This window comes from Centruroides vittatus, unplaced genomic scaffold (assembly GCF_030686945.1).
Source record: "Centruroides vittatus isolate TY-2023 unplaced genomic scaffold, ASM3068694v2 scaffold_576, whole genome shotgun sequence".
NCBI classification, from domain to species: domain Eukaryota; kingdom Metazoa; phylum Arthropoda; class Arachnida; order Scorpiones; family Buthidae; genus Centruroides; species Centruroides vittatus.
This window is the reverse complement of record NW_027122713.1, coordinates 2,822,139-2,842,033: the sequence shown is the minus strand read 5'-3', so window position 1 is coordinate 2,842,033 and position 19,895 is coordinate 2,822,139. Positions and strand designations below refer to the sequence as shown.

At 33.3% G+C, this 19,895-nt stretch overlaps 1 protein-coding gene across 1 annotated transcript; it reads right to left on the bottom strand.

Moving 5' to 3' along the window:
- Positions 1 to 1,218: 1,218 nt before the first annotated feature.
- Positions 1,219 to 19,014, bottom strand: LOC136989484 (uncharacterized). Its single transcript, XM_067287656.1, has 6 exons — positions 18,756 to 19,014; positions 18,427 to 18,683; positions 10,349 to 10,611; positions 6,948 to 7,178; positions 6,547 to 6,752; positions 1,219 to 1,489 (listed from the first exon to the last, which is right to left on the bottom strand). The coding sequence occupies exons 1-6, from the start codon at positions 18,798 to 18,800 to the stop codon at positions 1,403 to 1,405; spliced, it is 1,089 nt and encodes a 362-aa protein (XP_067143757.1). The 5' UTR covers positions 18,801 to 19,014; the 3' UTR covers positions 1,219 to 1,402.
- Positions 19,015 to 19,895: the final 881 nt, after the last annotated feature.

Below are 19,895 nucleotides of genomic sequence, written 5' to 3'. Positions count from 1 at the left end.
TGCTGATTATGTAGTTTGATATATACATGGATTGCATCTTAGCTTTTAATTGCCTGTTCAAGGGTGAGAGTATGTTTGTACAAATGGAATTTTTAAGCAGTTAGTGTCCCAAGAACAAACCCACAAACCTTCTACTAGTAACAAAAAAGAAACATTGATATGTACTTAGATAAAAGAAAAAATTAGGTTCAATATAAATTATTTTCTCAAACTTATTTTACAAGCCTTTTTTACATGTATCCAAATGTATGTATTATTAACTTAACAGTGATATTTAGTAGAATAGTGATAACCATAGTATTTTAGATGTGTAATAAATATATATATATTTATTACACATCTATATTATTACATATTATAAATATATATAAATATATATATATTTATTACACACTATATAAAAGTCATATTCTTTATTTGAATGCTATGTCTTGTATTTCTGTTAGGTGATATATGGCTCCTATTGTGACAAGGTTTGGCCAACCCTGTATTACACTGTTCTAATATATCAGGTGTGGCCAAACTTTTATCCCTTAGGGGCTACTTTTTCGGTAAAATATAGTCTGTGGGTGACTACGAATATGGGCAAACAATTTTAGGATTTTTCAAATTTTTCATAGATATTTTAATAAATAATTAATAATGATAAATAAATAATAAGTTTTTATTTTTTTCCAGCCTGTACTTGGTTTATTTATTCTAAAATAATAGGGTTAAATATTAATAGTTTATTAATTATTGTTTTAAATGTTAACATACCTGCTTCTGTTTGCTGTATGAATAAATAAAAAAAAACTAAAATTGAAAGTAAATACAAGTGCACAAACAAGGAGTAACAAGTGGATTGAAGCCAGGGGCTGTCACATTACTGTCTGGCACATGATTTTGTGCCATTTTATGCAATTGCCATTTATATACGCATGCATTGTGACTACAATTAATTTAAAAGTTAACATTCATTTGCATTGTTCATTGGGATAAATACAAACAGTATGGGTACGTTGCACAGACAATTCGATAATTTATTCTTACAATAATAGACTAAGATTTTTAAACATTAATTTAAGTGAAAGCAAATTGTTCAACTTTAGCTTCGCAGGCTACTTTCAAAACCTTTGTGGTCAACCAGTCAACCACGGTCTACGTGTTGGCCATCCCTGTAATATATCATACACAATAAACTTTCACTAGCAAAAGAATATATAATTTTAATTTTTTGGCTATAAATTGAACATGCAACTTTTAAAAACAAAAATAAGTTTACAAAAATTATATTTTTTATTTATATCAAATGTCAAATTTTATAATAATAATAATTTAAACAAGCATTTATAAATATAAGTTATATTTCAGTATTCTTTATTTGTAATGTTTTAAATTACTGTATTCATTCTTCAGTTATTTAACCGTTTAGAGATCTGAGATGAGCCATCATCCAATCAAATCCTAGGGACAGATTTTTAAGGCATTCTACGGACACTAGACATATCTAGATAAACAAAAATTTGCATATGTAAGTTTCTTGATGTATTTTATTTACCTAATTATGAATTTAAACTGTTAAAATCACTTATATTTAAATATCTATAGATTACATTAAAATTGAATGCAAAAAAAGTCAAAAAATATTGATTAAAAGTAGACTGAATAAACCTTTATTTTAACAAATCAATCAGTAAAAATTAAAATTTGCTTTTGTAATTAATTAATATTAAAAAATTAAGTTCCAGCACATTACAGACCATTTAACTGGCTTAATTATCCCTATTATGGACAGATTAAGACACAAACTAATATTTTTACCAATTAAAAATTAGCCAAAAGTTTTTGCCTACTGTATTTTCACGGATTGACTGGCATGTCAGTCTATCCAGATACAAAATCACAAAATCGGATATTTCTGTATGTAAAAAAACTGGCATGCTGGTTTACCTCAGGGGATTGCCAGCATGTTGGTTTAGGTGAGGTTATACATCTCCGAAGGGTGCGTGGAAAAAAAGGGGGCAAATGAGTTAGGTTGCGCAGCATCTCAGATGCCAATTTTTGTTCTAAAATTGTGAAATTATTGGCATCACATCAAAAATTACAGTTATATGTTTAAATTCTGCATTTTGTTCTCTTTCTAACAATGTAAAATACTTGTGGAATGCTGAAAGTGCTTTTTTTGGTGCTTATTTTATTGTAATTTGATCCAAAAACAAAATATAAACATTTCAAATTTTAGAAACTCACTGTAAATTACCTAACTTTCACAGATTGACATCGGATTTGTTTATAATTGGAGACTGATAAAGTTTTAATATCCTAATCTTGAAAAAACCTATTACTTTTACCACATATTGTGGGTGCAGCCTGCACCACTCCCTGCTGCTAATTGTTTTATTACCATGTAAAAAAAACTCTTCCCAGTTTTTACTTTTACTTTTACTTAACGCGTTCAGCCCTTAGCCCGAGATATCTCGGGCAAGTTGTATAGCGTTACAAAAAATGGGGTCCTTTAGGACCCCTAAAAAAATTTTTTTTTTTTTTTGATTTTTCGGATGTTTTCTAAGTCTCCAAATTTTTTGAAAAATTTTTACCCGCGCGAAAAAATTTTATTGCGAGTTTAATTAACCTTTAATGACACGCAATTAACGCTTAATGGTTTTTTTATGGGATTTTTTTATAAAACTTTATTCATCTTTCTAAAGTTCTAGTGCGTCGATTTTACTTCGGTAAAGTTATTTAAAGCTATTTTCTGATGTCAAAAACAGCATCCAATAGTTTTTTAATTTTTTTAATTAATAGATTTTATTATATATACGTTTAATTAAGTCGGGGGGGTCGGAAATTTCAATTAAAATCGTAATTTTAAAAAAATATTTAGAAATATACCGCCATCTAGTATTCACCCTACTTTTTACCCTTCTCCTCCCGAGAGTTTCATGAGAATGTCCCGCGAAAGACGACACCAGCTGTTCTCAAGGTCATCCAGCTGTGTAAACAATGACACATCGGTGTCAAGTTTCGCGCTAAGGCGAGACAAAGGAAATTATACTTTGAAGCTTTTTCTTCAAAATTAACACATTTCTATAATTTTTTTTTCGTTTTTATGTTTAACTACATTAAAATTAAAAAGTATTTAATTCGCCGGAGTCCCAAGGAGTTAAAGAAGGTAGCGAGAGCTGTCTGACCTTTATGTCAGACTTTTGCCCTAAAGAAACGGAAGGAAGAAATTAGAAAAGAGAAGTTAGGTGGAAGAGGAAGTAAGATAGGAAAGTGTGAAGAATAAGAGCAACTGTGGGGCCCCATGGAACCCCACGGGCATTTGCATTGCTTAAGATAATCATTAGAAATCTCTTCCCAGTTGTAAATTGGTCAAATTATAATATTCTATTGTACTTGGAAGGAAGAATGTTTTCTTTAACATTTAACAATTAGTTTTGTCAGATCCAATTGGGCTACAATTTGAAAAAATTGTAGACCTATAAACTTCCACTGTTGGTCTGTCCATCTATCTTTCCTTAATCTCAAGAATGGAGTTAGATAGATGAAAGACAAGACCAGAGAGGCAGGCGGCTCCAATTAACTATATACGAACTTCCAATGCAAACCAGAAGTAACATTATTTCAATTCAAAACTTTCCCCTGAAAGGAGTTAATATATGACCAGCATGACTATTGTTAACAGAAACATAGGATTTATAGGGGCAAACCACTACTGATTTAAGGTGGAGAGTATATATTTTAAATTAAATAAATTAAAAATATGATTAAAATTTGCAGCCCAGCCATTGCCTGTTAATTTTATTTTTAGCTGCAGTTTAATTGGCAAGCCAATAACCCTGGGGTTTCCATCATGCTGGTCAATCCACGAAAGTATGGTATTTAAAACTATAAAAGTGTATCAATGATATAAAATTTAATTCTGCACACTTTTCATTAGTAGAATTTGTCACTCAACTTCCAATAGTGTGCATTTGCCTCATGTTCTCTCAATCTTGTGCCATGATTGTTGATGGCACAAAATTTGAGAGAACATGGGTGAATGACAGATCACTTTCAATCATTGTTCTCTAACTTTACAATATAAAACTTGAATACACAAACTAAACAACCAGCTATTATATGTTATATATAAACTTCTCACTTTAATGAAAGAAAAACTGTATGATTGTTGGTCAGACTGTTTTCTTTCTTGTTATCTGCATCAGTCCTTATAATCTATATTTATATGAATTGTTAAGTTAATCTAAACAACAAAAAAGTGACCTTTAAAAGTTAAACTTTTCATTTAATCATCTTGTATTTCACTAAGTTATTTCTGGCAAGTAGATGTGACTAAGCCAGGAGTTAGTGGCTTGTGAAGATCAGTAGGTGCCACAAATTTTTTTATTCAGCATTTCAAATGTCCTCTCAAGACCAGAGCACAAATTTTAAACATTTAAGTGTTTCTTACAACATGCAGTAGGGCATTAACAAGCATAGTCAGCTCATGGCATTAACAAGTCAGGACCATTTTAATCATCAGACACAATAGGTACATGTGTAAAGCCTGGGAAATTACACTCATTGCCATAAAAATTAGCACACCAGGAAGGAGTTGTCAGAATTGAAGAAAATTGTACATATGCGAGTGTAATAGTGATATAAGTAAGTAAATACAAAATGAAAGCAAAAGGAAAAACTACATATATTGCAGGAAAAACAACAAATGAAAGGAGGTTCTAGTGTGAGACTGCAGATATTCTATTGGGCCAGCTTTAGCATCAATACATGATGTGATATGGATGAGCATGGAGACATACAGATGTTGCATGGTATCCTGCTGCATCTCAGTCCTTTAGTTTGGCCAAACTCCTAGACCAGGGGTGATGAAACTGTGGCATGTAAGGAGAAATCATCTGGCATGTAACTTATCATTCAATTTCAATTTATTATCTCTCTTTTTCAATCATCCTTTTAATTTATCATGTGATCATCCTGTTTTCAATCAGCTTTTTTATGTTTATTCTAATTAAAGCCCCTTGATTTCTTTAAATGTCATTATTCAAAGTCTAAAACTTTGGTATGCATAAAGATCTTTAAAGCTAAGTATGCTTACAGTATGACATGCAGACTCAATAAGGTTTACCATCCCTGTCCTAGACTGACTGACTTGGCATCCCAGGTGATCCCAGACATGTTCAATTGGTGAAAAACTGGAGGACCGGGCAGGCCAGGAAAGTGCGGCAATGTGGCAGAGGCAGTCCCGTGACATCTTTGATGTGTGTGGTCGAGCATTGTCCTGTTGGAAAATGACTCCTGGGAGCCCTGCCACAAGAGGCAATACATGTGGCTACAGGATGTCACTAACATACCATTGGGCTGTCGTGGTCCCTTGGACCACTACTAGAGGTGACCAGCTATCACAGGTGATGACACTCCAGACCATCACACTGGCAGTGGGACAGTGTGCCACTCCAAAGTGTAGCAGGATTGAGATGTTCACTATAAACACAGCCATCGTCAGTGCAAACTCAATATAAATTCATCGCTTTGGATGACATGATTCCATTCCATTGCAGTTCAATCCTGTTGAGAGTGACCCCACTCCAAATGGAGGCAACAGTGGGTGGTGTCAATGGCAGCACACATAATGGCTGCCACAATACCAAATGTTCCTCACCCAGGTGCCTCAAAATGGTACAGACAGACACAGGGGCCTGTAATGATGGTGCCATCTGTTTCCAGATAGTAGACAACATTGTGGTTGGTTGTGTGCATGCTTGTTGGAGGACCACCTGGTCCTCCAACAAGCATGCCACACAACCTAGTGGTCTGCCCTGGGCATCCTGAACCTGGCCACTGTATGTGCAAGCTCTCTCTTGTCCACTGGTCTCAACACCACCTCAGTGTTGTCAGAATAGCCTAGGTGGTGAGCTATTCGGCAAGATGACCATCTGGCTTCTCTCAACTCAATGATCCTTCCCTTCTCAAACTCAGTTACTTGTTCATATGATCTTTGATTGCAATGTAAAGGCATCTCTAATGATACAGTGTTCCTTTACAACAAGTGAACTACAGACAGGATGTTGCATGCTTTTTTTAGGCCAAGAGGAATGCAATTTAACAGCCTCTGCTTGAGACTTATATGCATGCCAAGTTTTGCAGTTTCCTTCTTGGTGTGCTAATTTTTATGGCAATGAGTATATATATATATATATATGCATGTGAATAGAATTCTTCAGGAGATCCTTAAAATCTATGTAGAGATACTACATATTGCAGTCTGGTATCTACTGTACCAGTATCATGCTGTCAGCTGTAGTGGGGGAAAGATTGAAGTACTGGAGGGAGCCTAAAATATCTGAAAATCTAAAGGCCCGGCCATGGATTAATACAGCCCTGACCAAGTCATCTCTTCACAAGTAAACTTTTCTTTGGTTATACTAGTGATCAAATGCAATGAAGAATTTAATCTATGTTGATAACATTTACATGTATATCATGTCAGAAAATCTACCAATATTAAGCATGGTGTCTTAATGACTTCACAACAAAATTATCAATTATATACATATTTACCTGCCATGGAATATTATATTTCCAGAGATTTAAACTTTCAATAATATGCTGTAAGTCTTGTCTAGGACTTGTTTCATTTGGAACAAGAGCCAATACTAGTAAACACAATTGGCTTGTTAATGTATTTCGATCAACATTCTGTAATCCATCATAATGATGAGTTTGAAGTTTGTAATTTAAGATCAGTGTTAAATCTGGAAATGGATCTGGAAAAATTTATTACCTTTTTAAAATAAATTTTTAATTAAGAAAATGTGTAATATAAAAATAATAGAAATTTAAACATATATCCTGTATATTAAATTAATCTTGTACTAGAAAATCATTTGAGGTATATCAAATAATAAAATAATTTAATATACAAATGATGAATATCATAGAGGAGGAAAATATATATTTACCATCAACATTTTCAATTTCAGCATTCCCATCAATAACATATACAAACGCACTTGAGTTCTTGCAAGCATTTTTTGCGGGATCAATCAATTGCCACGATTCAACAGTTTTCAAAAATAATTTGTTATGAGTGAGACGCTCACTTACAGGTAAAGGTCTCCGGAGAACCTTTGTATTTGAATAGAGAAAAAATATGCCAAGCAATTCGTTTTCATATTTAACTCTAATTGCATCTGAAAATATTTATTTAGAGAGAGAATTATATATTTTATTACAAAAAAAATAAAACAACAGTTTAATTATTAAACATATCTCTTAAGATTATCAAAAAAATAAGATTTATTTGAGGAGGAAGAAAGCAGTTATGTATGAAAGAAGATTCATATTAATATTAAATGAAATACATGCTTTGCCACTTAATGATGATGATACATTCTGAGAAATACAAAATGAACATTTTTTATCACATTTAATGGCCATCTTCAGGTTCTAGAATGAAACATAATAAATCAAACAAAAAACAATTTTTGGAAATTATAACAAAATTTGGAAATTAATTCGGAAAAAGCAAATTTGGAAATTTGGTATTCAATAAACAGGAAGATGATCCACTCTTCTTCATTTACAGTATAATAGAGTGGATTGTTGGAGGAACATGTAGATCTTTGAGCACTAGAATCAAGGAATGTCAAAACAGTATTTGGAAACAATTATGTACTGTACAATTGCCTTGGCAGCCTTTACTTGTGATTCTGACAATATATCTTTCAATAGAGCGCACCTACTACATTTGATACCACTAAGGGCTGTTTCACACTTTAACTGACTTGACTGACCAGTCCGATTGGACCAACTAGTAGTAAAAGCATCCACACTGAGTACGATTATATGTCGGTGACCAACTCGTAAGGACCAATCGGAACACGTGTTACAGATCAAAATACTAGCCAATCATTGTAAGTTTTTCACTGTAAACTTAAAACATGACAGTAATGGAAAGCGATCGTGCATTTCAAATTGTTTTAAAACATATTTCATTCATATCCAGAAATTGTAGTTCTGGATATGCTACTATTTATCATCAGGCCTCATTTTTGGCAACGATATCTATTGGAATGTTTTATAAATAGCACAGACGTTATAGACAGTTAATGAACCTCTTTGATAAATTTTTTGATAAATTTTTAAAATTTGGGAGAAAAAAGTATATTACACTTTTAATCAACCATCCACCATTTTATAGATTTGATGTAGGTTGGATAAATCCAAACTCTGATTGGCTATAGCTTCGAAGCTCTCATTGGCTATAGCTCACAGACTGCTCCGACCCAACTACAAATATTTAACTTTTTAAATCTGTCTGACTGGAATGACCAGTCGGTTGGCCGAATACTGTTGCCATAACAACACGACTTGGAGTCGGACCAGTCGGTCGTAGGGTGAAACAGCCCTGATTCGTTCAACTTTTTTAAAAACCTTAGGTAGAGTTAAATGTAAATAAAATTAGTTCAAAATTGCACAGGAGTAAAGGGATCATATAAAACTAGTGTAGACAATCTGAACAAATGCACTTTACAAGTAATGCTATCTGTGGCTATTCAATGAACTGGTGATTGGAAATTTTAAGGGACCTCCCTTCATAATTCTGGATTAAGAAAAATCCAGAATTATGGCAACAGAAAATCAGTGGTAAGCATGTATTTCATATTTACCTGGAAGTAATAACGTCTAATGCTTCTTACCAACCAGATTAATCTTTATTATTATAATTTAATTATAAATCAACAAAATCACTTCATAATTTATTAACAATTATGCAGATAAACCACTGATATGTATTTACTAAATTAAGTATGGTGATAAACTAAAGAACTGAAACAACAAAATTAATACAAATAATAACAATAATGAAATACAAAAATTATATTAAACTAATTTATAGATACATTGTTGATCTAATGATTATTTGCAATAAAAAAATATATTACAATAATATCTACAGGTAAGTATAACTTTGTGAGTTTGAAAGTTGTGATTTGGTTATAATGCTTGAAATGCAAAATCATACTCGTAGAATCAAAAATAAACTGCACTTTTAACACATGTTTTATTACACAACATGCAGAAATTCTTACCTCACCTAAGAGCTCTTATTTTCAATATAAGCTCTTAGAAACTTCTGCCAACATTCATAACACTTGTCAAAAGTCCTATATGCTTTATAGTAGTGTTTCCCAACGTGGGACCCACACCCTACAGAGGGGCAATTTGATTGTTAAGGGGGGCAATTCGAAAATGGACTCATCCAGAGTTTAAGCTAACCATATAGCCGCTGTATGCCATATTTATTGTAAATATCGATTTAAGTTAGTTTTAATTTTATTTGTTCTTTGTTTCCCTTTCCTTCTAGAACTTCCCTTTATAACCCTTTTCCCTTGGGGTGGGATTAACAATTCTGGGAACCACTGAGAACAAAGAGATGAACAAGGCCCTGAGGCTGGTGAAAGAGGAGAAAGGACATTCTTTGCCCAGAAGTGAGTTGTTGTGTTCCAGGTCACGTTTGGCAATGACTGGAAAGTGCAAAAGACTTTGACGAAAGGATTGGGTTTTATCGTGGTTACAATAAAACAGTGTGGCAATTAAGTGCAAGAAAAACTTCAACGAACAAGACAATGCGAGACCTTCCAAAAGAGTTCAACGTATATGTTGGGAGGCATAAGAATTTTAGAAAGGCTTAGGTGGGGCATAGCACAAAAAAGGTTGGGAAACACTGCTTTATAGACTTTCATCACTGGCTTCAACTTCTGCAGCCAATTGAAACTTGCATCTCTTTCATTGTAGGAAGAGGTAAAATGTTTGCAGGGAAAGATCAAGGGAATAAAGACATGAAAGAAACATTGTTATGTCCTTTGTTACATATTCTTGAACAAGTAACAACTGATTAAAGCCAAATGTGCAAGCTGCAGTGACAAAAGCCCATTGCAAAAGATTTCTACTAAGACTGCTTTGACAAGTGGTATAGATGTTGAGGGAAATATACAGCTGCAGAAGATGCTTGCTTTGAAATTGGTGTTGTGAAATGTTCACAAAGATTTGGTTTATTTTACCTCATATATCTACTGATTCATATATATGGAATGTTATGGCTTGCACAGGAGGCACACTATTAAAGGGTTTCAAGATAAACATTATCTAATTTAAAAATTTAATTTTCTCTGAATTTTCTGGTTTTTTGTATATATACTATTCCATCCACTTATTAGGAGATATGGGTTAAAAAGAGTTATGAACAGATCTTTTAACTTTTAATAAGTATTCATTGGGGCTTTACAGTCTGATGCTATATCAAGATTTAATTGTATATACAATATTTTAAACAATTTAATAATAAATGAGAACTTACCATTCTGCATACCAACACAATTAAACATACTAGAATGACTACTAATAATTTTCCTAGCAATACAACTTAATCCAGATGTTTCTAGACCAGGACCAAACATTAAGCATTTTGGGTATTCTTTACGTTCAGGTTCAGAAGTCAGTTTGCTAAACAGTGAAAAGAATTTTGAAACAGTTGAAGTTGGTTGAGCAGATTGAGTTAGCTGAGTCTTAAAATTCAAATGCCTTCTTTTCAAGTTAGCTCTGGGACTACACATGACAAAACTAGAAATAAAATAATTTTAATATTTAAACATATTATTTCCTGCTAAATAAAATGAAGTGATGTACAAGATACACTGTAATTTAATATAATAATAAACCAGCAGTTCATTTGGGAAATAAGTTGTCTTACAAGTTTTTATCCCCTTCTAAAAGTTAAAAACAAATAACTAACATTTATGGAAAATTCACTGAGAATAGAAATTTCATACAGATAAAAAAGGGCAAATGCTTGTTTGATCTTGATTTTCAGCATGAACACAGATCATAAAAGTGGAGCGTATTGGTCCTTTTGATTTCAGAAATTTTAATTAGGAGATGTCAGAAGTGCCACAGGAATTTGTGACTTTGCTACTAATGTCTGACAGATTTGTGACAGATCAGGCATTTATATCAATATCACTTTGATCATTTGTCATTATAATTATATGTAAAAAATAGCAATAAATCCTGTTAATGGCATCCATTCAGTGGCAGATTTAGGACTTGAGAGGTCCCAAATGCAGTTCAATTTTGAAGACCCCCTCTAAATATTTTCACTACCCCTACACCCTACAGTGTGCATTCTATGCACATGTTTACTCTGGTAGGCACTATACCGGTGGTCCAAAAAAAGTGAGACATAAGGAAATAGCATTGAAAATTAACCAATATAAAATTAAAACAGCCTGGCTGTATTTAAAATGTTACTGATGTTCAGACTACATTAATTATAAAAATTAAAACTTATTGGTACAAGAATTATTAAGTTTCAATAGGTAAAAATGTTAAAAACAAAAAAATCTAGTTATCCATGGATATAAAAAATAATTTATTTTTAAATTTACTACTGATTTGTCAATTTAATTTAGGGAATACTGCTAAATTATTAATTATTTTTATTATGAAAAAAATAATAATTAAATAAAATAATATTTTTTATTTTGACAGCTGAACTTTGAAGCTGAAGATGCTAAAACTGGTGGCAATAAATAATTTGAAGTGGCAAAAAAAAAAAAAAAAAGTAAAACTGGCGAAATGGTTGGCGATTTCTTTTTTTTTTTTTTTTTTAACTTTCCAGAGTGACCCCTGCATAAATATGCTCGAGCAATCTGATTTATTTCTGTTCTGATAAAACAACTCTGAATTTTGAGTATTTTTGCAACAAAAGAGGAAGAATAAGCTGGAACTTATCTACAAATCTGAAAATAAACACAGACCAACTATTATGGGAAAAAACAGTTATATTATTCATTTGATGGGAGAAAATATGTCATCTACAGGGTGTCTCAAAAATGAAAAATGTACCGACAAACTTTTAGGGGAGGTAGAAAACATCTAAAGGAATGAGAATTGCATAGGAACCCACAACTGGAAACATCACTATAAGTCAATAGGCAGCCATACCTTTTACATCCTGCATGACCACCACAAAATATCTGATCTTTCTGGAACAGGTTCTACTGGCCTTACTTGAAGATGTTGCAGCAAATGTGAGACACATGTGGTTCCAACATGTTGGGGCACCTCCCCATTATGGAATGGATGTTCATGCACAGGTCTTTCCCGCATTGATGGATTGGCCATGATGGACTGGTTTCCTGGTCCAGCTCACCTGATTTATCAAGCCTTGACTTCTTTCTGTGGGGGGCCCTCAAGGCAATGGTATATGACTCGCCTGTGGAGTTTGAAATGGATCTCGTGACAAGACTCGTCTGCACTGCTGCTACAATCAAAGAAACTCCCAGTGTGTTCAAACATGTTCGGCAATCAACACTCCATCTGTGTCAAGCATGCATTGCATCTGATGGTGGAAACTTTGAGCATCTGTTGTAACATTATGAACTGGTACACCATTTGTACTAAGTGATTAATGTGAAACATTTATTGGACATAATGTCTTGTGCCTTTTCAGATCTTCTACCTCTACTACCACTTTCCCCTGATATTTCCAGTTATGGGTTCCTATGCAATTCTCATTCCTTTAGATGTTATCTACCTCCTCTAAAAGTTTGTTGGTACATTTCTGAGACACCCTGTACATAAAATTCTTATTTTTCTAACAAAATTCATCAAATTTTGCAAGAAATCTTTCTTTCATTCAAGCCAATTCAATAACTAGATTTTTCTATGAAATTTAACTTAATAATTAGATAAATTTTAAAGCTTTGTAAAATTCCTTTTTGTTAATTTAAAATGAATGATAACAGTATATGCATGAAAAATTGTTGAACTGATTACATGAAATAGTGTTTAAAAATTATAAAGATTAATTTGCCTCCATAGAAGATATTAACAGTTTAATAATGCTTTTCAAATAAAATTTTTCAACACTTTTGAAAATCAATAATCATTTAATCTTAAGTAAAAAGTTTAAATCTGAATTTTAAAATTAAGGAAGGTTTTAGTAGTTTTTCCCCTCCCGATTTTTATATTTCCTTATGTAACTATTCAAATATAAAGTAAAATGACTAATGAAAATATCATATTCTTAATTAAATTTAACTTTCTTAGGCATTTTCTGATGATGGATGAACATCCAAATGGCCCAAATTTGAATTGTTTAAGTTTTATGCTCCAGTAAAGCAATATTTGTGTTATATTTTACTCTTATATTGTTTTTACATTATTATTTTTGAAGCAAAGTATAAAGTTCTCACCAAGAATGACACATTATGGCATGAAATGCAGGGCAAAATACTTCTTTATTAGTATTAAAAAACAGTCAAAATTATAAAAGATCATACATACAAGGGTGGTTTTTTTCAACCTCCGACGGTCAATAAAACAAAGACAAGGGTAAATAACAAAATGAATTTATTACCAAAAGTTAGGTACAAACATGGTTACTTTTCTACATAATCATCATGAAGATTGAGGAATTTGTCATATCTGTGAATGAGCTTTTCCATTCCCTTGTCATAGAATGTTGCCGCCAGTAAATTGAGATGGACTTAATAACATTGTTTTGAAGATCGTCATTAGTCTCAAACCTCTACCCTGCTAGCCACATTTTCAATTCAGGAAAGAGGTGGAAGTCTTCACACATTAAAAAGTTCCAAGCTGGGTGGAAGTCTTCACCACCTTTAAACACCCAGCGTATAGCCCCGATTTAGCACTGAGCAACTTTCACCTCTTTCCTGAACAGAAAAAGTGGCTAGGAGGGCAGAGGTTTCAGTCTAATTATGATCTTCAAAACAACATTAGGGCTCATCTCAAGTCATTGGCGGCAATGTTCTATGAAGAGGGAATGGAAAAGCTTGACCACAGTTATGACAAATGCCTTAATCTTCAGTGATTATGTCGAAAAGTAACCATGTTTGTACCTAACTTTTGGTAATAAGTAAATAACACAATGAATTTGTCTTTTTTTTTTTTTTTTTTTTTATGAACCATCAGGTTGAAAAAAAAAACAGCCTACATACATATCCCCACACTCATAATCCAAAAAGGGTGAGCAGCAGGTAAAAGAAGACTACAATCTTACAAAAAAAATCCATTCAGCAACTTTCTCCACACCACCTTTCTTTCAGACACACTTCTTCACATTCTCTTTCTAACTCAACACCTTATGTTCTTTCAGATACTCATCCACTTACTCCAACCAACACTTTCTTGGTTTCCCCCTACTGTGCTTCCCATCCACCTTTCCCATATATAATCTCTTCTTCAACAACACTCTGAAATAATAAAATTATAACAAAAATTAATTAATGGAGCTTCAAAAAGTTCATGTATTTTTGTGTAGTGGAAACTCATCAGGAACAGTTATTCAGAAATAGAACACTGTAATTGAAAGTTAGGAAACAAACTGGCACTCAAATCTGTCTCTCTGATTACAAGAAAATAAACAGATGCAATATTCATCACAAATAATTTATACATAAAGATTACTAAAATTTGTTTAAATTTAAACTGGATCAGGAAGAGAAGCTCATTTGATTTTCTTTCAGAGAGTTATTCTTGATGTATATTTATTACTTTATTGTGATGAGAAGAAACAGGAATCCAGCACATTATCTTTTCAAGATATCACAACACAAAACAATATCATAAAGTGAAAACTCTCAGTAATACAATTCTAACATATTGTCCTCAGCAGAGGGGAGGCATCACAAGTCATCTGCCAGAGAAACTACTGTAAATAACCTTCAGATATGTAATAATTGTTAGACCCAGGCTATTATTTCTAAAATTTAAAATTTGAATTTAAATTAAAAGATTAACAAAGCTAAAAATCATAGAAATCAACAAGTTCATGAGATTTTCTCTCTTGATAATACTTTCTTTCAAAATGAAACATCTTCCTCAAACGACTGCTCACACCCCAGAAAGTCAACAAAAGAAATCTGGAAATGGACAATAATTGCACTCTCTACTATCCAATTTTACCAAATTTAGGTATGTCCAGAAAGTGGAAGAAGAACGAGAAAAGGGAAGATGACAAAAGGTCAGGTGGAGTTTGAAGGAGATAGAGGAAGTTCGAGTCTTGAGTCAAGTTTGACATCAGGTTCATCCTCTCATCACCTGCCCAGGAAGAACCCATTGCCTCAGCTCTCTGTTGTGTCTATATCACCAGAACTGTCTTATGGTGACTATTGTCAGGTATATCCAGGAAAAGAAACAAGGAAGGAACCTACTCTCAAGAAACATTATAAGGTATCATTCACTCCTTGCAAACTGTATATAATATAAACATCCCAAGAACCCAATGTATTAATAATCAACCAACCATCAGCCAAATTAATTCTGTCCAATTAACTTGGCTGATGGTTGATTATAAACTGTACATAAACTCTCTCACAAAATTAAGCATGGATAGGTTTTGTTGAAACTCTTCCAAGTTTCATACTATTTCTTAATCATTTTCACAATAATTTTTTGTAATATTATGCCCGAACAGACTGAATTTGCAACTGTAGTATATACTCTCTACTAACTTAGATGTAATTTTTACGATTGTAACGTGCAGTAATAGTTGCCCTTGCTTAAAATAAATCTTTGTTGTTTTATTATTAAGTGCATTGTAGAATGAATCACTTCTGGGTATTACATCTTTCCTATCCCTCCTTCATCAGCTTACCTGTAAGTTTCCCCATACAGCACCATTTTTATCGAGTTTCAGTTTTGATTCTTGACTGGTGTCCTGAAAATTCCTGATCCAGGGCACTGCAGTTATATCAGTACAGTGGCATGCTGTGACATTTGACGATAGGGAAGCTGTGTTTCTGTAGAAAACCGACTTCCAGGGGCAATCAGTTAATTGCGCGTCAGTGATGGCCTAGGATCCATTCGTATGTGCGTAGTGGCAGAAAAGATGTACCTGACAAAAACCGATAAAAAAGAAACATATACTATGTACAAAATAGTTTACTTTAGGACAATCAGCTGTTCAGACATCCTGGGTGTCGATGTGGTTCTTTGATGGTCGATCGAAGATGGCCCCAGGACAATGGCGTTGACAAGTCTGTAGGGCACGGGGAGACTTCCTCTGTTGGCGTCAGGGACACGGTCTAAGTCCGAAGTGGCACGGGTTACAGGTTGGCACAATAGATGAGAAATTGTTTTTTTTTTCCTTCTTTTGCACGTTGACACACGGCGTTATGGTTATTTGGAACGTTAACCGAGTGCAAGGTGTCTTCGATTGTCAGGGATTATATCAATCTCCGTTCTTTCTTTCATCCATTTTGATTGGTCGTTCTCCCTCAATCACGCTTCCCGAGTGGTTGGTCCCTGGTTACTAAACATAATGAGACTCTTACTTGGAGCCAGAGAAAAGTCAAAATCAAAGACGAATTCGATCTTCCACCAATCATAGGACGACTTCCTTCCACGATTTATGGTTTCTGCCTGGCAGTTTGATATAAACAATGGGTGTCCGACTACAAACGACTTTTACCTATGTTTTTTAAACTAATAAATTTTTCTCTAAATTAACTGTTTTTTCGCATCTTTTGTAACGGGTCAGACCTGTCCGGTACATGACATTTCCATAAAAGTTTTAAACAAATACCAGAAATGACAAAAATAAACAATTTATGTATTTTAGTTCTAAAATACAAATAAAACATACATAATACAAATTGATACGATACAAACAATGATAGAAAAACTTTTTTTTTAATTTCTAATAAACAAACTCTATTTGGCTATTTTTTCCGCAAAGTCGTTAATTACTTTATCATAAAAGTCACTGGTAGTCAACTCCATCAACGTATTTAAAAGCTCTTTTTCTATCGAAAGCAATGCTAGTGACAATTTTTCCTCCGACCGAGTGTTCCTGGCCAACGTATGAATTTGCTTCGTGGTCGAAAAACTGCACTCAGCAGACACACTGGTAGATGGTACCGTAAAAATGAATGACATTAAATCATAGAATTCTTTCAGTACGTCTTTGTTCGGATCGTCATTAATTATAATACTTTTTACGTCTGAGAGTTACTTGTCAATACAGTCTGGACACGAATATAAATATTGCGATTCACTACGTAATTTAGATAAATCAAAAAATTTCCCATAAAATTTACTTAATTTAAAGAATTAAAACATGCTTGGAAAAGTTGTTTTACATAATATTAAAATTATTAACATCTAAAAGTGATAAAAATTCTAAAGATTTTATGTCTGAAAATCTGTCAATATAATTACAGTATAATTAAAAGAAAATTATAATTAAATATAACTTTGTGAAAAACGTACATAAAATAACATTGAATACTCTTTACTTTTTAAATCTTAAACAATTCACTTAGTCAGATAGCCACTGGTAGGGAGCTAAGAGATAAAATTGTTGGAAGTGTTACACATGTGTCACTTCCACCAGCTAAACTGGGTGAGGTTGGTGCTCTGTAAAGTGCATGCACCAATGCCCTCTGGCTGCTTTACATCATTCTGTTATTCTCGCTGTGGAAGCTGTTTCGTAAGCGCTTCCATTCCGCCACTGACATTCGAATATACAATAGCAATCTTATTGTTTTTTTCCACATGTAGTATAGAAATTTGTAATAAGATACATAATGCAGTTATAATAAAATATTAATTAATTCAAAGTACGTTAAAATATGAAAATTTATATTTTAGAAACTACAAGGGAAGGTCATTGGAAGTGTGGAAGCGGCGCTTCCACCACTTCCAATGACGGCACGCCACTGTATCAGTATCATAATAAATCACTACAGTAATATGAAAAACTGAAAATAAGAAATGGGTAGAGTGTAAATTAGAATGTTTGGTATGTGAACATTCAAACTGTTTACCATAGATGTTGAAGAAGTTAAGGAAAAACTAGAAAGAAGATCTAAATCATATTTGTCTGATCAAGGAAAACAGCAGTGTAATTAAATAGCAGGCTACGAGAAGGAAATGTTAGGAAAGTATGCTGCCCATCAACTTCCAAGGAAAGGAGAGAAAACATAGCAATAGATTTGATATTTTTTGTTTCCTAAATAATTTTGCTTTGTTTTCATATCATGTATTAGATGTTCCTAGTGACGAACATCTAATACATGAGCTCTCATATTTTTTTGGTAAGCTATCCTGCTTGGTTAAAGTGTACCTAGGTAACCCCAATGGCAGCACTTCCGACTGTTCGTGCTCCTGATGGACTCCTCCCGGAGGGGAGCCGCCGGCAGGCCGCCCAGTGTTTCACGTCACTAGTTATTGATTCACGGTAGTTCTTGAACAAGAGAAAAAAAAGGAAACGTCTACTAAAAACATAGTTAACCTAACCAAAACGCCACCATTGGGTTACTAGGTACACTTTAACCTCCTGCTCCATTAAAACACTTTTGTCATAAGAAGTGTAAACATATTCTATATAGTAGAGGCAATATTACTCACAGTGTCTTATCTGATTTACTTGGATTCCAAACCACAGCTTTTATAATCGATCTGTGTTTTCTCAAAATGTAAAGATATTCTAAAAAATTCTCTTTATCATCAATTATGCTGACATTCCACACTCCAATACCTTCTAGCAACTTATGTTTCCAATATATTTTATCATTTGCAACTCTATTAAATCTTTTACAAACACGTGAAACACAAAGGCGTTGTTCTTGATTTAGAAACGAGAACAGATAATGCAAAACTTCGTCCTAAAAAATAAATTCGGCTTTAAATATAATGCTTGCTACTACTTTATCCATTACTGTATGAATTTCATTTACCGACAAGTGTAATATATTAACTTCGCTATCATATAACACTTCCATTATTATTTGTGAAATAACTTGTCATTAATATACTTGTAGTATACGTATTATATTTCTTCTTATCTGCTAGTCGTTCTGATCACGTTTCCATGAAAATACCGCTGAATCGTAATTTCCACTAATGTTGCAATCTACTCCAATACTCTGTAACACGCCGACAAGTTACATCAACAAATACATTAAGCACACGTGTTTCAGTTGGCAACATGTGTACGTAACACTCCTAGACAGACACGTGGTCAACAGTAGAGTTAGATTATGCAACGGCATGACCAGTCAGATGAATAATTAAATAATTTTTACTTATTCTTAAAAAATGTTGGGGCTTTTTAACATATTCATAACTCTTATTAATATCACGCTAAACATTTAATTTCCGGTAAGATACGATACACAATCGTGTATATTGTATCTTACCGGAAATTAAAGGTTTAGCAGTGATATTTACATGTACCGGTAATTAGTTTAGAAGTTTGTAACTATTATTAAAAAACACACACGCACATAATAAAATGGTTGCTTAGTCAGGTCGTGTTCATATTTTTATGTTAATTGACTTTTTTTTAACACAGAAATAAGAGGAATTTCTTCCGTTAGAAGATAAATCTAGATATTCAATTATTTTTAATAATTAAAACTTCTGTATAAAAATATTAATAATTACAGTACTGTATCTGGAACCCTGCGTTAGGCGCACGGGGCGCAGGTGCACCCCGAACACTTTTAAATGCGTGTATTTTTTCATGTAATGAATGCTCAAAAATGATGCCCTCAGTACCTTCCTTCAAAGTACTGAAGATCGCACTGAAAAAGTTAAAAATTTCAGGAGAAAAAATAACTTTTCACAAAAACACACAGCAAAATGCATGGGGTGCACCTGCACCCCGCGCGCCTAAAATAATGGAGGAAGTTTTATTAGCGCGACCACTGGAGGGGGTGGAGCCGAGTTAGTGTACTGAAAAAACGGTCATTGCCTGATATCGAATCAGTCATAATACAAATAACGACTAAGACCATAGAAGGCGTATAAATAAGACTTTTAAGGCCAATTAACGGAAAGAAGGTGTCCCATAGATTTAGCATTGAAAGTACGAA